A 21,354-nucleotide genomic window follows, 5' to 3' on the forward strand; every position below is an offset into this window, starting at 1 on the left:
TATAAATGCTGTTCATATTATTAGCCACAAGAAAACCACTAAAATGAAAAATTTCCATCTTGATAAAAATTAAAACATATAGAAAAACAATGTACAGAGACTGCTGCTATTGAGCATGAGCCGAGGCAAAAATTAGCATTTAATGAAATTTTAAAGCGTAAAAAACATGAATAAGTATTAACTATATTCAGTGTTTAAGGGGATCCGCAGCAGTAATCTGAATAGATGTTTCTGCTCAACTACAAGTTAAACAGGAAAAACATTTACATAATACAAAATTATTAAACTATTCGATAAAACAAATTAAAGAAAAAATAAATTACTTCATATACTAATATCAAAATGTTATAGCTAAGTGAGCTGTGACAACTCTAGCCTGTAAATAGTTCTTAAAGTATATGAACTAAACACACAATAAATAAAACATCATAGTTGAGAAAGTTAGATCACAACTAAATATATACATGATAAAAAAATAAATCTTCTTAACACAATCACAAAGAGTAGATGATAAAAATATAATTTCAAAATACACAGTAAACCAATAATGGTAAGAAAACTTATTCACAACACCTCAAACTATTCAATCTCATAGAAACTCTTAGGTATTAAAAATATGGTCACTGTTCAGCACACTCAAGCTATTAGAAAACTGCGCATCAGAACTCAGCAATGTAAATATAGTAATTGACATCCTCCCGCACAAAATATATAAATCTGGTTACATTGTACATTTAGAACAAACAGTAAATAAAAACAATAACATATAGGACACATTCATCCCACAAACAGTATTCCCCTTGAATAATAATAAAAAGTTTTATTTAGCAGAAAATATTACAGTATACAGAACATCCCAAAATATATAAATTAGATAGACAGTACCCAAGGTCAAAGCCTCTAAAAGATTAGCAAATTTAACAATGAAATAAAAACAAAAAAGACAAAAATTTAAATAGCTTACTGTATATAAACCTATCTGATATTTATAGCAAAACATTTAAAACACTCTTTTCTTCTGAGAGGTTAAATTACAATTCTTTTTTTTTGTTTATGGAAATTAATTAAATTTTAACTAAATTAAAAACATAACTAAATTGCAATTAAAATATAAAAAACTGGTTGACATTAAGCAAAACTAAAGAAAGATGTTCAAGCTGCTCTTTAAAAACAATACAAAATAAAAAGATAACTATTGTAATCGATTCATACCTATATTGCCATGCTTTATTGCAGTATCATCCTATTAGAGACCAACCTTTCCCATTCAAATGATTAACTCCTGCAGTGAAGGCCTACCTTCACAAAATAACATTTCTCCTAAATTCCTTCAATACAGATTTTTTCTTTTTCAAACTACACAGCAAATCTAATATTCTCACTTGAATAAGGATGTGAATTAAAGTATATTAGTTCAGTTCTTACCCTAAAGTACAATGCAATTAAGCAGAAATTGCCATTGCTTGTGTTGTAGACATTACAGCCCCAATTGTTTATCGTAAAAAGTTTTCACTACAAATTACTTAATCTTAAAACTCAACTCAACTCAACTTTGTTTGTTTACTTTATTCAACATTTCATCTCATTTAAAAAATGAAACAAAGTCTGATAACTCAATTTTGACAAACCATGCCACTCATTATAATAGATACCTTTCATTCTAAAATTTGCTCCAATAGCATCTTTTGATACATAGGTGGTAATTGTAGATCAGGGATACTTAATACGCAGTCTGGGGTCGCATGAGGCCCTCAGGCAATAGGGGCCATTTTTGCGAGTTATTTTTCATAAGAAATAAATATTATACCTTTGTACTGTGGTTTTTTCATGTTTTAAAAAATTGTTTGTAATTGGAACTGAGACAGGGCCGGAGTTTTTCCAAAAGGTAAAAAGTGAAAAATTAAGGATGTCAAAATGATTTTGAACATGACTTTTTTCCCAAAAATTAAAAAAGATGGATCTGAAAAGATTGTGGAAACCTCTATAAACATCATTCAAAAGTCATTTTATAATCCAAGATTCGACAGTAGATTCATATACTGCAGAAAAACACGCCCAAAAATCTAAACGCAGAGAGAAAAACTAATCTCTTTAAAAAAGTTTTTTTCTCATGAACAGAACATGCCTTTTACAGCAATGAACAAAAATGAAACAGTAAATTGCAAGACTGTTTCAGTCTTGCAATTGACTCATCAACAGGTGTAATAGTTATTTTACAACCACTCCTATTTGTAAGGGTCGGAACAAGAAATCATACTATTAAAGAATAATTTCTAGCCATGGTTCCCATGACTGGACCTACAAATGGTGATGATTACTTTGAAGCAATAATTAAGTTTGTTATTGATAACGGCATTGACTTGAAAATGCTTTTTTCTGTCTGCGTGGATGCTTGCCCATCAATGGCTGGATAACAACTAGGCTTTGTAAATTCGTTGAAAAATCATATATGGAAAATTATAACTTACGAAGTTTTCATGAATTATTCATCAAGAGAGCCTTGCAATTAAATTTGGAGATAATTTCAAATTAGGGATAAAGACAGTTGTGAGAATTGTAAATGTTATTAGATCAAATGAACTAAAAAATAGAATGTTTCAAGAGTTTTTGAAAGAACTTATATCTCAATATGGTGATGTGATTTTAACCACACCAAGGTGAGATTAAGTAAAAGTTTTAGAGATTTTTTCAATCTTCATTTCGAAATCACTTTTCTGCATAAAAGAAAAAGAGCTTTTCTGAAATTTATGAATTTTATTTTTAGTTAAATGTTGCATTCCTTGCAACACAATGGGAATTGTTAATGCTGCACTGACCAATTTGCAAAGAGACAACAACAAGATCATCTCCAAAATGATGAGCATCGTGTTTTCAAGGAAGAAAAGTTCTACTATATGTATACTGAAAAACTCTCACAGAATAATTTCTCTAGTTTCTCTTCTGTTAAAACATTTTTTGATGAAAATCTAAATTAACAGAAAAGATGTATTTGCCTTAGTGAAGCTGTTGTCAGATCTTAAAGAGAGATGCTTGCCAGATTTAGTGATTTCAAAGTGTTGTAACTGATTTTGATTGGTGGAAAATCCATGGGTAATAACAACAGCAAGCATAGTTGAACTTTCCATATTTGAATTTGAAGCAAGACATCTGAAAAATGAGTTGATTGATCATCAGCACAATAAAGAATTAAATTTTTTTTTTTCTTATGAGAAAGTCAAAAAAAAAGCTTAAGCTGATCTTTGTTCCTTAAGTGAAAAAGACAAATATCCTAACTTAACTGAATGTGCACAGAAAATACTACATAATTTTGAATCTGCATACATATGTGAATCAATATTCAACAAGTTGAAAATTCATACAAAAAAGAAGAGATCCAGACTTATTAATGACAATATTGATAACATTTTAAGAATTACAGTTGCTTCTGATCCTGAAAATGTTGATGCAGTATTACAAAACTGAAATATTCCAACCACCAACATCAAAGAGTCAAAAATGAGGCCTTTATAACATCATACTGTAGCGAACAAAGATAATTTTTGTTCTATTATAGGGAATTTTCATTCTATGGCTGACTGCTTGCTTTTGGTGTTTCAGGTTATGTCGTCAGTTCATATATAAACAGAATTGGTGGTTTTTGTGTTTTTATAATTCATTGTCAATTAGTTTTGGATGACCTTGTGAGTTTCTGTTATAAGTTTGTTATTCGTTTGTAGTTAATACAATGGATATAACCCTACGAAAGTGGTAAAAAATTGTTACTCCGTTCCAACAGACACAAATGACTCAAAGACAGATTACCAGTGAGTGTAGTGTGGGGTTAGGTACTATAAATTAACCGGTCAAAAGGTTTAAGAAAACAGGTTCCGTCTCTCCAAAGAGAAAAGGAAAATGTTGATAGAAAAAAACCACGCCTACACAGGATCAATTACTAACAAGAAAAAGCAAAATTAATTCACGATTGTCAGCTGTTGACCTTAATATAAGCCAGTGGGGCTAATGTTTCTGATATGACAGTTTGTAAAAGATTGTTGGCACTGGGAGGATTGCTCAGAAACCTAAAAAGCAGCAGTATGATGAAATTGGACCAATGCATTAACATATGCCAAAGAATAATAGTCCCACTTATGCAAAAGAACCCAGAACTCATTATCCAACAGGACCTTGCACCATGTCAAACATCAAAGAAAGCAAAAGTGTTCTTTAATAATGTGTATTAAATTTGAAATAACACTATTAACTAGTGATCATCTTCTGAAGGGGGTTGAAGACCAAGTGAAAATACATTAAAGTAAGTAAATTAAAACAATTGTATTTGTAAAATTTGGTTTGATTTGTCATTTTAAAAGTTATAATTTTAAATTATTTTTTTAATAATTTGTCATAAATAAATAAATATCAGCAAATTTGAGACAAATAATATAGAACAATGACTTCTTTTTTAATTTGTATTAAATCTTTTCATTTAAAAAATTTGTAAATTTTTAGCTGATATATATATATATGTGTGTGTGTGTGTGTCACGAAGTTCTACTGAGACTTCTACTTGTGAAAATAATGAAAAAAGTTCATATAAATATATATCCTAAAATGCTTCCATAGTTTTTGGGTTACACATAGTGAAAGATTTCGCTCTGATTTTAGCTACCACTGTGAAATGAGGTAGTACTGAAATTTTTAGGATGTTAATTAAGGGAGAAAATTAGTGATTTCTTATGGTTATTGACCTGCAAATGAAATAAAGTAGATCCCAGAGCCATATGTACAGTAGCTTTAGAGAAATCTGGGGTGAAAACCAGTAAACTGGGGTAAAATACTCAGTTTATCATGTTTGACATACAACACCTTTGTTAAATTGTAAGAAACACATTTAACTTTTAAACAAAACTTAGAGAATTTAATTCTGAACAAAATTCTGCAAGATAAGTAAACAAAACCAAGAAGAGGTAGAAAAATTCGGATTTTATTTAGAAACAGTACACTAGAGCATAGTGAATTATGCATACCAGTATATGATAAATGTTCAAAAATGTGCCTGCCATATTTAACACATCTGTACCGTTTTTGTTGTTATTTTTAGTTCTTCAGGGATGTCCTTAACTTGCTCAGCCGCATTGAGTGCAATTAATTCCTCACAAGAATGAATTTTTGTTTTTGCATACAATATTGTCACCCATCCCCAGACGCAAACATCTAAAGGTGTTAGTTAGGTCAGGCGATCTTGGTGGCCAAGAATGTAGACCTCCACGACTAATTGCGCTAATTGTTTTGAGATTTGGAATCCTGCAAACCAGAAAATGTATTTCAAATTCTACTGCGCAGTTCTAGCATTACCATTAAATACACCCAAAATGAATACCGTATCAGTGTATTCTTCTGTTATAAATAAGTACGGCATTAATTCAATGCCGAACCAATCACGTTTAAACAAAAATTCACAAAAATCCTTCGCTAACGACAACACAGCACCCAATGTACTTAATGTGCCTTATAAAATGTGTCTAACACTAACACATTATTGTGCATTGTTGATCTTATTTTATTGCAAACTTTGAAACAATAATCTTTGAAATAATTTATTGTAATTCTGTCATTAATAAAAAAATTATCTAAGTAATATTTATTTTTTAGTTTTTATCATAATTCTGTAATTTCCAGTCTTTTTTTAATTTTTTAATACTAGAAAAAAAATTGATTTCTACTTACATTAAATACGTATTTTTCTGACAAATATATTAGTGTACCATTTTTAAGTAAAATTTGAATTTTTTTAATTCTTCTTTGTTTTATTCAACTTACTTACACCATTTTTTATAGAATTAAATTTTCTACAAGATATATTTTTAATTTTTTTGTAAATTATTACCCATTTAACAAAGCTACGACATCAAACATAAAAAATATAGTTTTTTATCCCAATTTATTGGTTTTCACCCCATGTATCTCAAATACTACTGCAGATACAGTTCTGGGACATTTTTTATTAGTTTTTTAAGGTTAAAAAACATTTTTGAACTTAACCATTTCAGTACTTCTCTTTTGCTGATTAGCCTCCGGAACCACCATAAGGTATTATTTCAATGAATGAATGAGGATGATATGCATGAATGTGAATGAAGTTAGACTTGCACAGTCTCAGGTCGACAATTCCTAAGAAGTGTGGTTAACTGAAACCCAACCACCAAAAAACACCGCTATCCACGATCAGGTATTCAAATCCGTATGAAAGTAACTGCCTTTAGTAGGATTTGAAGCTTAGAACAATCGACTTCGAAATCAGCTAATCTGCGATGACAAGTTAACGACTAGACCATTCTTGTGGGCTAACCACTTCACTACCTAAACCACTTTAGTTGACGTATCAAAGTTAATCCATTTCAATTGACCTATACCATTTCAGTACGACCTTATTTCATCAGGGTAGATGAAATCGGAGCGAAATCTTTCATTTGCTGTAACTCACATATGAAGCATTTAGGACATTATGTTTATATGAATTTTTTCCATTATTTTCACGAGTAGAATAATGAAAGTCCCGGGAGAACTATGTGATACTTTCTGTATACTTAATAAGTATTCGTAAAATTTTTATTAAAAAGATATCTAAATACCTAAAGATATCTAACAATTTTTTTCAAATATCCTACACAATTCTCATCCTAAAACTATAACTACTACTTTAACAAAAATAGATTAAAAGAAGTTTGTTTCAGACATCTTTGAGAGAAATATTTTTATCTAAAAGTTGTTTTTTTCATTAGAGTAAAAAATATTTTGGCTAACATAATGTTTCCCATAAATTATTGAGACATAGTACCTGTACTCACACATAAAATTTTACTGAAATCAATTATAAATTTCATACAGTAATTAAAATTTGTATTTATCTATGTACTACAATAACATCTACATATGGTAAAATATATTTGCCACATTTTAATGGTAGACTAGGCATTTGTCTTTGTTGAAACAGTTTGTTTACCATCTCAGGAGAGCTGCTCAGCAGTGGGAGAGTGATCCTAAACGACAAACAGTTATGTAGATGACTATCAGAAATCTGAATATTTTCAATTGGTCAGGACATCAAAAAGGGATTCTTGGCGTTCTTTTGTTAGACAGCGTGGAAATAAGGATGCTTGGGGTGTTGTTTGTGTTGTCCTAGGGTGTAAACATAAAAAAAATATTCTTTTATCGGCTCTCTCGACCCAGTAGCGTGCCGTTTCTAATAAATATGAGATTTAAAATACTCTATTGAATGATTTATTGCTGGATGATATTGTGACTAATGAAACCTTGTATCGTTTGCAATTCTGAGAAGTTGCTGCTTTTTGGTCTGATGTTTTATCTGTGAAAGTAACAGAGGCAGAGGTATGTCAGGTAACATACTGTTCTAGAAGGAATAAAGCCCCAGGTTTCAATGAAATCTCGGTGGAGCTCCTTGTCTCTTTTGTCAGAATTTGTGTTGGTACTTTGACAAAAATTTTTAATAGGATGCTCTTTGCTTGCTATTTCCTTGTTTGCTGGGAAAAAGGTGTTCTTAAGTTGTTTAAAGGTGGTGATAAGTACCACACGGTAAGATCCTCTTATAAGTCAGTAATACTTTTGCCAATTATTGGAAAAACTTTTGAGAAGGCATTGAATCTTCATATTAGTGATAGATGCCCCATATCTTATACGTCTGCCCCAGGTACAAAGCTGAACATACCTAAACAGTTACAGAGCTTCCAAGGATCAATTCTGGTTTTGATATGCAATTTAATTGGAAAGCCAAAAGGCAGTGGAACGTAGTTGCTGGCTTTCTTATCCCTGCAGAGGATGGCTGAAGGAGTTTGATGTTGTTATAAATGTAAAGATAGAAGAGCAATCCGGGTGGCTAGAGGCCTGCCTGGGTGTTTATTTTGCAAAATAGGCAACTTGGCATGAAACTTCAGTTAGAATGGAGAACTCTGTGATGGAGTTTTAGTGTGATAGGGTGATTAATCTTGCTCCCAAAATCAGACCAGAGCAGAGAAAGATAGGGTATGTTTTCATTAGAGGCTTCTTAAATTTGTGAATCTGTTTCTTGATTTTTAAGTAAATCAAGGGAACTTTAAACTGGACTGTAGGACAAAATCGTCATTCTTGCAAACACTTATTTGTTGGTGTAAGGATAGTATTTTGGTGTCTAAAGATTCATTCACGTAATGATGTAAGTTCATAATATAACTGAAGTTAGATTTCATAAGAATTTTGGTATGAAACCTTTAGCTTCATACAAGAAAGGCATGTGAATTGCGCTTTGCGAATCAGTTAATTTGATAGTTGACGGTTGTAAGTTGTAAGTTATGGTAGATGGTAATAATTGGAAGATAAACTGATGGAAATGTCTGCAAATGCCTTATTTGCAGACATTTCCAGCAGTGGCATCCTGACAGAGGCCAGTCTAATGACTGTGATATGTTATCAGGATTAGAGGGTCTAAAAGATAACCTCTGGTAAAGCCCATCAGTGCTAGGAATGAATGAAGGGGGTGGTGTAGCAATCAGGATCGTCACAAGGCAGGTGTCTTCCCCAATGGGGGGGTCAGGGTTATAAGAAGAATGTTGATTGAACTGAGATTCTCAATTGTAATGAGTCATTAAAATTATAATAGCCCTTTTAAACATTATGAGAAACCTCTATTTACTGTGATTGAAGATTCTACCCCTAAATATTTTTTTATATATGATAATCACTGGAAAAGCTTTCATCCCTGTTTAAATCTACTCTTTCATCTCTTATATAAAAAACTATTTAAAAATTATTATTCTTAAAGGATGTCTAAATTACAAAAGAGATCCTTCCACCAAATTTTAAATATTTATCTATAAATGTTAAGACATTAATTGATGTTATTAAATGACTGAGTCAAAGATGATTGAACTACTTACAAGTTAATGAGTTTTCCCACCATAAAATAACTAGGATATAATTACCAGGTTAATGTTAAGAAATGGTAATATTATGACAGTTCGGCTTATTAAAGAAATTTTCTTTGAACATATAAATTGTTTCAACAGTTAAAAAATAATGTTCTGGTAATCCACAAAAACTAAATCATTGTTCTACAATAAAATAACTGTGACGAGGAAAAATTACATTGTAATGTGATAGAACATATGCATTTCCAATATGGAAATGTATATACTGTATATGTTTATTTTAAATATTCATGACTTTTTTCAGCATTTGGAAAAAACCTTTTTATTGGAATATACATAATCATAATATAATAACTATAGAATTATGTAAAAAATTACTTATACATTTTTAGGATTTCTATAGAGAAGGAATACGTATCAGGCTTGCTGGTGGAAGAGTTCATGATGAGGGCAGAGTTGAAGTTCGGCTGGGAAACTCAGGTATGTTTTTGAAAGTGTATGTGTATTTTTCACAATTAATTCAAAACTATCTTGTGGTGTTTCTTGATGAGAAACTGTAATTTAAGAAGCACCTTCAATACGCCATGGAGAGAGCCTGCAATGCCTTCTTCAGTAATCGACGTGTGGTCAATCCTGACTGGGGTCTTAAAAGACCATGAGCATTCTGTATAAAGGCGTGTGCAAGGCTATTATGCTATACACAGCACCTGTTTGGGCAGATAGGCTAAAATATAAAATTTATCAGGACATATTATTAAGGGCTCAAAGCCTAATATTGTTAACAGTAATGGGTGGTTATCGTACTATTTCATGGGAGACAGTATTGGTGATTGCAGGCGTGAAATCAATAGACTTTATTGCATCTGAGAAGCAGCTGCAGTATGTTGCTAAGAAGTCGGTGAGTTGACTTCGGATAAAGTTCAAGAAATTAAACAAGGCAATGCCTAATGACTAGCCAGATGAGATGAGGCAGATGGTGGACGTTATACACATGATCTCTCCCCAAATGTTGTTGGTTTGCGGGACGCCTCTTGGGTGCACCCTAATAAATATGTGACGTAATTTCTTTCCAGACATGGTGCTTTTAGAGACAGCCTGGTAGATTCTGGTACGTGTCCTCAGTGTGGACAATTGGACAACACCCACCATGTTCTTTATGCACCCGTATGATTTATCCGTATGCTCGAAATATGAGTTAATGCATACAGAAACCATCTGTCGGCTTGATCTTATTGGGTCGGTGTTGGATCTCCGTGTAAACTGGAGGAGCCAGGCTGAATGGACAATATTGGAGAGTTTTGTAGTGTACTTAGTAAAGGAAAGGATTGCTGAAGAGATCTAGAGCTCTGCTTGGATTTCTCTTTTATTCTATTTTTGTTGATGTTTTGTTTTATAAATTATATATTTGTTGTTGTTCTAGTCCTTTGTTTTAATGTTACTGTGTTTTTATTGTTCCATGTAATATTTTGTATGTTTTGTGTTGTGTGTTGAACTTACTTTTACCTTGTAGGGTTACGTAGTTCAATTCCTTTGTTAATTAGTTATTTTCAGTCTTATTTAAGACTCGCTAAGATGTGTTTTGTTTTGAGTTCATTAAACAGTAGTACACCGATGGGAATGTCACTCATGGCATTCGCATTGGTGGTATCCTGGCCAAGGCAAACTGGAATATGGCAAAAGCCAAGGTTTCAAAGATGACCTCCAGTAAAGCTCTTAAGGGCTTAGAACAGAGTCGGTGACTTCCCCTATGGGGTCAGGAGTCACTCTTATAGTCAATGAATGTAAAGCAACTGACTTAGAAGGCATAAGTCAGTTGCTTTACTGGCTACAATGAGTTGGGTTCCCTAAAAAACAAAACACAATTTACACAGACAATCCGTTCTCTGACTGCACAGTGAAATAGTAAATGGTAGTGTAATATATTACACATAATATTAACAAACACTACATAAAATATCACTTCTGTAACCGAGTGACACCTACATTTTAATGGGTTTGGCATGCTGGCATGTAATAATTAAACTCTGAAGATGTGTTTTCCCATTTCCCTAATATATCTGACATAGAAGTGTTCTTGAGAATGACTATCCACTTTAAGAGAGTGATTTCTTTATCACATCATGAAAACCATAATGGTTTCAAACAATACATAAAGGAATAAAAAAAACTAGTTCTGAAAAAATACACTTCAAAATAAGTAACAACAATTTTATAATTGTGTAATATTTTATTGTATATTTTATTTATGTGTAATATTATCTTCAGAACTATCATACCCAAACTCACTTTTTATATATATTTTTGCTGATTCTGGTGCAATTCTCAAAACATTTCAGCAAGTGGTAGAAGAATACTCTTTATATAATGCAATCTGCTATTTTAATTATCATTTTTTCAGATTTTTTATATATATATATATATATTAACTAAATAGTTAATTTTACTAATTTGTTTCATCTCTCATCTTTATTGGTAATAACTGGGTATTTTTGTTTACAGTAATACAAATCATTTGATTCTTTACCAAATCACGTGTTTTTGACATGTTATATTTGCATCTAATTTAAATCTGTTGACAACTGTAAATTTAGTACATTTTGTGTTACTTTTAGGGTATATTATGAATTATAATGTATGCACACTGCAGTTTTTATTGGAGTCATAATTATAAAAATTTGTAAACCCAAGGTGTTTATGAATATTTATGTATAAATTGTTAATACATTGATGCATATTGTTTGATATTTTTTTGGTTTTTTTGACATTATTGTGGACTTCTTTTTTAAAATTTTTCACTATTTTTATATATTTGTTGGTTGTTCTACTATATTAATTGGCATATGCATTTAAAAAAATAGTTTAAAAAATTTCTTTGTGATCATATACTATAAACAGCTTTTCTAACAAGGTTAGCACACTACCATTAAGAAACATCCTGGTACTCGACATGTCAATTGTACGTGCAACTATCATGGTACCTCATTCACATTTAAAGATTATCCTTTGTATCTTTTTTTGTGACTATGAAAATAAATTCCCTAAAAAGAGTAGTAAAAGCTAACTTTACTCTGGCACAATCTCCTTTATAACACAGATGAAGTATTAAGGTAAATTTGTGTTTTTCTATTCCAGCCAGAGGAAATAATTTTCTTAGTATACTGTAGCAATCAATGTGGTAACTACTGCCACTGGATATGGAACTGCCATTTAAACACAAAACTATTCAGTTTCAACCATCTGTTCACAACCATCATCTGAAACAAACTTCTATTCCAGTTAAAGAGAATGCCCGTCATATTAAATACCTTATACAAAAACCTCAATAATATTTAATATGGTCTGTACACAAAATATAATATGCAAGGATTTTAAAAGACAAATTAAAAAATTATTCACTTCCCAGATAATTTGAATTATGCATTCAAAGGACTATTTTCAACTTTTTTTAAAATTTAGCCAGAAGTGTTACTAACATATTTTCAGAAATTTCTTAATTCACTGGTTGACCAGTATCAGCTGGCCATTACATCATGTAGGTGTAATAATTTTGTTGTGTTTAGTGTTGTCTGAATAAGGCACCAGTCATTATTCAGTAAATATGCTACTAATGTTGAGAGAAATGACAGACTGTTCCTATAACTCTTCACTTCAGACAAGAAATTGCTGGATATTTCTTTATGATAGCTAGTGGTGTCAGTGTCATTAGTAAGTATTAATCAGTCCAACTACACAAGATGAAATTTGTTGCTATATTTCCACATATAAATATACATATTTCTCTATGTGTACCTCATATCTTTTTTTGTATTAATTTTCTGCATACATTAATGATCAGTCTATGTAATTCTTATATCACTTAACATAAATGAAATTACAAGTTAAAAATTAATAAAATAATGTAATTTATTATTATGGTGGTCACAAACATGTTTTAGTTAGTACTTTGATTATAACTTCTTATTGCTTGCTTATACTTTATAAGTAACTTAGGTATTTATCCTAAATTCATGTTGATACATTTTGTCTAATACAATTAATTATCAGTGACTATAAAAACTATAAAAATAGTATACAGAACAAACATTAATAGAAACACATAAACTAGTGTCATAAAATCATTTATAAACATCGATATTAATAATTTTGTATCAAATTTTGATTTTTTTTAAATTGGTATAAAATTGATTAAATTAAGTTCCAGTCAAGGCTTTAAATTGATTTTTAACAATAAAATCCAGACTGAATTTATTGAAGAAACAAAAATAAGTTTTAAAGATCAGCTAAAGATACTTATTCACAAAACCAAATTTTTTTACAGCAAAACAAAATCTAACAAACTAAATTTATTTAGCAAATCTATTAATCAAAACCTAATCATAAACCAAATCTAACCAAATCAATTTAAATTTATTCACAGATAAACATAATTAATCTTAAAACTGTACATAATTACCAACCACGTATATTAGTGTAACTTAGCAATACTTCCATAAAAATAGTTTTTCCAGTAATCTGTTTCCAATTTAACTTTATGTTAAAGTAAACCTAAAATTGGCTACTTACCTCATTTACCTGTTCAACAACAGTAAACTATTCAATGCACTATTTGTGTCAGTAAATAAGGTTTCCATTTTTCATTACATCCAAAAAAAGTCTATCATCAAACATTATCATACCCCATATTAGCAATAAATGAATTAGTGTATATATTATTATTTAGATTAAATTGCTTGCTAAAAATAGCAGATCCAGAATTTTTAAAGAAATTCATTGTAAAAGTATTAAGGAAGAAAATATTGAACTAGAGTGAAACATATTTCTTCTCAAATAAAACAAATAAAAAATAATCTTATCTTGGATAATAATAGATTTTATATTAAAAATAGTTATGTTCTCTGTCTGAGTAAATTGAAGTAATCACATACCTTTTAATTGAATTAATCCAACATTCCACATAATCAAAAAAATAAATTTTCTGCATTGAAATAGATAGCACTCATAGCAAAGTAATGAGAGGTATCTTACTTTTTATTTTCACATAATTATAAATATATATTTTATATCACCTGTATAACATGAATTGTTAAGGTTAGTTTATTAACAGACATTACATGAATTTTTCTTTATGTTCTTAAATACTGTAACACCATAAATTTATTTAGTTTAATGAAAATTATCTTTCTTTTTAAACAGATTTATATTTTTTTCTCAGACTGGGGAGTAATTTGTGGTGATGGTTGGAGTCTACTGGAAGCCAGTGTAGTGTGTCGTCAGTTAGGTTTTGGTTATGCTAATGCAGCTATTCAAACTGATTTTTTTGGAGGAAACAGATCAAAAATGCTTCTGAGTGGTGTACAGTGTAGAGGAAATGAAGCTAGTTTGGAACATTGTCTGTATGACCAAACTTACAATGTGCAGTGTCCTGGAACACGAGAGAATATTGCTTCTGTTGTTTGCAGTCCAGGTAAAAACTATTTTAAAAAATTTTCTGTGATATCCTTAGTAAGTCATAGAACATGGTAAAGAGTATCAACAGTGTTGCAGTTAATGTTCATTGGAATAAATTATAAGAATGAAATTAGTATGAGACTTGTTATAGCAATTTTGTTACTATGACAAGCTTCGTTCTATAACTATCTCATCTGCACATATTAAAGGCCAGAAATTAATTTAAAATAAATGGCATCCAAAACTTTCTGAAAATGTTAGACAGTGTTAGTATAAATCTAATTTTGTATGACACTTATAATCCTCATATGTTGTTTATTTTGTTTATAACCACAAGTCATACCTTCTAACTTGTGTAATGACATGACAGTCATTACACTTCATTTTTATTATATTTTTAATATTATATGAAATATAAACCACCAAACATAATAATTAGATAAGTTTACTTTATCGCGTTAATTGCCAATGATCAGTTTTCGAGATATTGTGCGTAAACATATATATTAATATGTACATGATTATCCAGCTATAAATTAAAGACTGTTTATCTCTATGCAGTTTTGAGTATTCTCTAACAACCTAAAGCACCTTCTATTGAAAATCAATTTTCCACACATTTAGGACTATGAGTTAAAAAAACCAGACTTTTGGACTTGATTTACCAACCTGTTTTGAATGTGCCAAAATTTACTAGTATATTTTAATTAAGAATAATAATTAAATTCATTCTAAAACATACTGATAAAAGTGTCTTGATAATTAACACTTAGTTACTTTTATTTTTATGCAACTATTTATGAATAAGAAATAATAATAGATCCACAACTACCAGAAACAGGCAAGAAAGATTGGCAACTTAAAATAAAATTAATACAAGTTAATACAATTTCTTTTTTATTTTTGTTATAAAATGAGGTTTATAAATTTTGTTTACTAATATTTTTTATTTTAAATATTTTTAAATGATATTGTTTTCCAACTTATCTATTTTCAAAATATATATATTCCTGAACATTCATTCAAAATATAATTTTCATATACTGTTTCACAGTTCATAGAGTACAATATTACTGTAATCAATAACAAGTATAATATTACTTATAAGAACCCAACAATAACATAATAGTCCAGCAACATGTAAGATGAAGTGCCTAATAACTTCCTACATTTTTCTCAAAAAATTCTGCTATAGCTACATTCTATTTAATATGAACCATTTGTTAAAAACTGTTAATGACATGTCATTTAATAGATTATAATTATTTATTGAGTAAATTAAAACTTGGTGGAATGCAAAATGAAGTTTCTAATTTCCTTCACAATGGAATGCAAAACACTCATAAAAATTGTCTTTTTTGATTATAGTCATGGCAGATCTTGTGATTGATCATTATGAGATCCAAAGATCAGCACACCTTGAAGATAAGCAGCTGTATTACCTTCAGTGTGCTATGGAAGAAAATTGTTTAGCATCTGCAGCATACCAGCTGCAACGTGAAAATCACTACAATTGGCACCTCCAACCTAGACGTCTTTTAAGATTTACAGCTATGATTCACAATACAGGTACAGCAGATTTTCGGTCAGCTGTTCCTAAACATCTGTGGCAATTTCATCAGTGTCATATGTAAGTAAAACATTTTTTTTTTAGATTTGTGTTAAATGTAAAAGAATTGGCATTAGATGCTCAATTGTTTGAAAGATATATAACATACCATAAAGGTGTCTTATAAACTGAATATTACATATTATTTATTTATTTGATTATTAGTGTTGAAATTCACATAAAAAGTGAGTAGCAGTCATCCATAATAATGATAATAATAATACTGAAGCTAAATATGATAATTCTTAGTAAATCTTCATCTGAAATGCCACTGATTTTTTTTTATAAATGGAATTTAAAAAAAATTAAATTTTAAAACTACAGATGTCTTATTTTTCTAATGAAAAACAGAATATGTTTATTAGAAACTTTTCACAGCTATTTAATTACAATCATTAAACAACATAACAATAATAGTACATATAGGATAAAACAATAGAGAATTTCAATTTAAGTATTAACTAAAATACAAAGATAAAACATCTGATGTGGACACCACATCCTTCCTTGTACACCTATTAAATTACATATACAATTTTTAAAAGTACATAAAATTTTATTTTATTAATAACTTCTGATTTAAAATTTTTTTTTATTGTTATTGAATTATTAATTGTAATTTTTTTAAATATTTTTTAATTTTTTTTTCAATCAGAGGTTAATGATTGATTATTAATAAATCAATATATTTAAATTAAAAAAAGTCAAAAAAAAAGGAATGAAATCTGATTTGAACCATTGTGCCTTCCCCTTGTAAGATCCAATATTTAATTCATTAAAATTTTATTTGGCTATAACTCTGGGACCAATAAAAATAAGTACCACTTATGATACATCATTGAAAAGCTCTCAATGAGGGCTTATTACTGCTGTTAAGAAAGAGTCAAAAATTCAATCTTTTTTTTAATTTTGGTCCAGTTGATTGCAATCGAAAGGGGTGGTGTACAACTAGATGTTACAAAATCCTAAATCAAAGATTTAAAAATTCTACAGCTAACTGTTTTTGAGTTGTGTTAGATACCTATGTACATAGATACAGACATCACGGTGAACTAGTCAAAATGGTTTCAGGGATGGTCGAAATGGATATTTCACTTAAATCTAAAATTTTTGTACTCGTACAAGGAAGTAAAAAGATTGTGTGTTTTTACTTCCATGTACAAAGTAAAGTGAAAGTGAAAAATTTCAGTTTTCAGATTTCAATGGAAATATCCCGTTTGGTTAGTTTTGGCGTGACGTGTGTACGTACGTACATATGTATGTGCGATGTATCTTGCATAACTCAATAGGACGTTGAAATTTTGGATTTAGGACTGTTGTAATATTCAGTTGTGCACCTCCATTTTTGATTTCAATAGACTAAATCAAAAGTGTCCAAAAAAGCTCAAAATCAAAAAAAAAAAATTGGATTTTGGACTGTTTCTTAACTGCAGTAATAAACTCTCATTGAGAGCTTTTCAACGATATATCAAGTGGTACTTATTTTTATTGGTTCCAGAGTTAAAGCCAAATGAAATTTTAATTAATTAAATATTTGGATCTTACAAGGGGATGGCACATCGGTTCGAACCAGACTTCATCTCCTTTTATTTTTACTTTTTTGTTTTTTTTTTTTTAAATATATTGATTTATTAATAATTATTAACCTCTGATAGTAAAAACAATTTTACAATAAATATTCTTCAATAAAACTAAAAAAAAAATTATAAAAAAATATCTGAAGTTATTAATGAAATAAAATTTCATGTACTTTCATTTTAGAAAAATAAGTATAAGTAATTTAATAGATGTACAAGGAAGTCATGTGGTACACACATCAGATATTTTTAAGTTATCATTCAGTTGGCTAGTTTGATGTAATACTCTTCTCCTTTCTGCTTTATGCTTTTTTTAAAAATGTAATATAATTACTACATCCTACAATCTCAATTATCTATTTTAAACATTTCAATCTCTATCTTCTACAAGTCCTTTCATCACCAAAAAAAGTTATACCTGGATGTCTTAATATATCTTACCCATTAAACTCTTTAATATATGATTAGTTCACCTGTTTATAAGATTCTGACGTACAGACATCACGCCGAAACTATTCAAAATGGATTCAGGGATGGTCTAAATGCAAACTTCCATTGAAATCTGAAAACTGAATTTTTTTGCGATCACAATACTTCCTTTACTACACACAAGGAAGTAAAATAACAACTATGAAAAAATTAACACTGCACCCACTGTTAACACTGTAAAGATTTCCCAATTACAGTTTTATTTGGGATAGCTTCGCTTTTCTTCTGATATATTATATAGAATGAGAAATAACTGTACAGCATTGTAGTTGTTAAAGCAAGAAAGAATATGAACCATACTTTACTTAATGGTTTTATGCAAAATAAATGTTTCTTCCATCAGGCTACAGAGAATAAAATAACACTAACGAAATCTAAAAATTCTTGTAATTAGAAAAAAAGAACTTAATTATTGTGACCTTTTTTCATGAATTATATTCTCTTGAAGTACTAATCTAAGTATAATCAGTATTTTAACTTATTGAATCAGCCAGATTCTTATAACATTAAGTAGTTCAGGCCTTAACATCAGCATGCAGTGGAGGAGCTTGCAGAACAATATGAATCTGGCAATGGTGCTTTACAGACATTAAAATGGTGAATGGTTTCATCTAGTAATTTACTTGGAATTCTGACAATCTTACCTTACTTAGAACATGTCTAATAATTTGTGTTCATAAATTTGAAAAATATTGCAGCATTTCATAATTCTAGGATTGTGTTGATTTTGCTATGAAAATGGAAAAAAGGCTTGTAAATTAAACAGAATAATACAAATAAAGTTAATGATAAAGGAAAATAATGGGGTTTATTAAATTTAAATTTGCAGTGTCTTTAAATTTACACTTTTGTAGTCAAGCTTTAAAAACATATATTTTATATTTATTTATTACAATTTCCACATAGTTTTCAAGTAACTTTCATAAAATCTGGATAAAAATGCAAAAACTATCAACATGATAGCAAGTTATATGTTATTATACGACAACAATTTAATACAATGATGACAGAAATTAAAAATATTTTTAAAATAGTAAGTGATAACTTAATTGTTCATTTAAATTCTTCTATTTAGGTCACATGAAGAACATAATGAAAGGACTTCAAGAGGAACTTCGACAAAAAAAAAATAAAAGTCAAAACCAGTCCATTTGATGAGAAGTAAAGCTTTAACACACAAAAAACCAACGAATTGGATTGAAAACTTTTAATGAGATTAGCTAAAAGTAGTTGAATGTAAGAAGTTTAAGTTAAATTTAAGCTATAAATCTTTAACTAACCTTACAATAGGGGTTAGTTTTGCCTTCTTTTATCATTTAATAAAAACATGAAAACTCTTTTTGTAAAGAGTATTATGATAAAAATTTTTCAGCAAGTATATACTCATATGTGTATATAGTGAAATCTTGCAAAATCCAATAAATTTTTGATGGAAAACTATTTTCTCTTGGATTTCACATAATTTGCCCTAAATTTTAGTTATATTATTCAAAGTCCATATCAGTATTAATATAATCTTTAACACAATAAAACTTCTGCTCTTTTAATTGTTTTTGGAAGTTTTAAAAATGGTCATTACACCAACAACAACCAAAATACAACATATTAAAATGAGTGATTTTTGAAATAAAAAAATTTAGAATAAAAATAATATGAAAAATTAATAAAATATTTAAAATTATGGTGTTTATCATGAATGATGTGTCAAAATAATGAATAGGTTTCCCCATACATTGGGGAAATAATGAACAGATATCTCCTTTTGTAGCTCATGATCATATGCTACAAAAGAAATCATGAGCTACAAAAAATTACAAGCTGCTGAAGGAATTCTGAAATCAGGAACTATTAGTCAGGAAATGTTGAAATGAGAAAATAAAAATTGTAGCATGATCCAATCTGATATGTATGGGACTAATTGAAAGCTATATAACTCTCTGAGACTTATTAAGATGATATTCGTATGCATGAATATTTTCTAATATCAAGATAATATTCCTCGCTATTAGCACCATTCATGTTTTCATCGATAGATTTATAAGCTTTATTACAGCTGTTGTACTTTACTGTACCTTTTCCACATTTTTTTTTTACAGCCTGCATCAGTAATAAGTACTTTTTCTCTTTTTTAGGCATTACCATAGCATGGAAGTCTTTGCAACATTTGATGTATTGGATAAATATGGTAGAAAAGTTGCAGAAGGACATAAAGCATCATTTTGTTTAGAAGATAACCAATGCCTGCCAGGTGTACGACCTGTGTATGCTTGTGCAAATTATGGTGATCAAGGAATATCTGTTAACTGCACAGATATTTATCGATACAATATCGATTGTCAGTGGGTAGATATTTCTGAACTAAAACCTGGCATCTACACATTCAAGGTATGATAGGAAAAAACAATCATTTATGAAAATTATAGAATAAGTAAGATTAATTATATTCAAATATATTATAGACAAACTGCACCAGACAATTTAATCCTATTGTACATATTGTGCACATTAGCAGCTTGCACACTGTGTCTTGAAACTACTTATTGCATCAGAATATTTTGTTAATCTATCTGGCTTTGACTGACTATACATCTTGGACATACTCGTATCAACCAAAACAGAAACGTCATTTAAAAACATATTACTGTATTTCCATTAGCAGGTAACTGCAGTTTTACCTCTGTTTTTTCACAAAACAGTTACAGGGTCGAAAGAAAATTACTTGCGTCTACCCATACACCATCCAGGTTTTTCTCTAAGACATCGAATAACAATAATATATTATGCGCCAAATAAAATTAGTGATATTCATGCAGAATTTTAATTTCAAAGGTCTCAGAGATTATGCAAATCTAGAATGATTTAATTTGGTTTGGTTTGATTTGGTTTCAAAGATTTTTAAAATTATTACTTATGTGCAAGAATTTCTTAAATTTTCAAAATAAAATTTTATTTTAGGCTACTGATCTCAAGAAACAAAATTGTTTTCTAAATACTCTTTTAAAAATAGCATGTTGCTTTAAATGAACTTAATTAAATATTTTTTTCCATTGAGAAATATGAAAATTATTTTTCTCTTATATCCTTATTTTTACCAGAATCCATAATTATAGTAGAAATTTGTACAAGTTGGAATCTCACTGTGGTTAGATTCTAACCACATTGAGATGGTTAGAATTAACCGTTTAAAAGTAGATGTTCAATGCAACTTATCATATACAAAGTTAGAATCCATTACAGTAGAAAAAATAATCAAACAAATTTCAAGACAGCTGAATTCCTTTATTTAGAGATGTACCATGGATAAAGGTTGAAAATTGTTTCTACCTAAATA

At 29.5% G+C, this 21,354-nt stretch overlaps 1 protein-coding gene across 2 annotated transcripts in view; it reads left to right on the forward strand.

Annotated features, from left to right (window-relative positions):
- Nucleotides 1–21,354, forward strand: part of Loxl2 (Lysyl oxidase-like 2) — an 82,587-nt gene that overhangs the window by 58,582 nt on the left and 2,651 nt on the right. Inside the window, exons 5-8 of one of the 2 annotated variants that reach the window (XM_075370911.1) lie at nt 9,293–9,380; nt 14,113–14,364; nt 15,717–15,978; nt 20,156–20,408. In XM_075370911.1, coding sequence (XP_075227026.1) covers nt 9,293–9,380; nt 14,113–14,364; nt 15,717–15,978; nt 20,156–20,408 — 855 coding nt within the window. The remainder of the gene's footprint in view (nt 1–9,292; nt 9,381–14,112; nt 14,365–15,716; nt 15,979–20,155; nt 20,409–21,354) is intronic. The other variant, XM_075370990.1, reaches the window with a different exon arrangement.

Source organism: Lycorma delicatula, chromosome 1, assembly GCF_047948215.1.
Source record: "Lycorma delicatula isolate Av1 chromosome 1, ASM4794821v1, whole genome shotgun sequence".
NCBI lineage: Eukaryota > Metazoa > Arthropoda > Insecta > Hemiptera > Fulgoridae > Lycorma > Lycorma delicatula.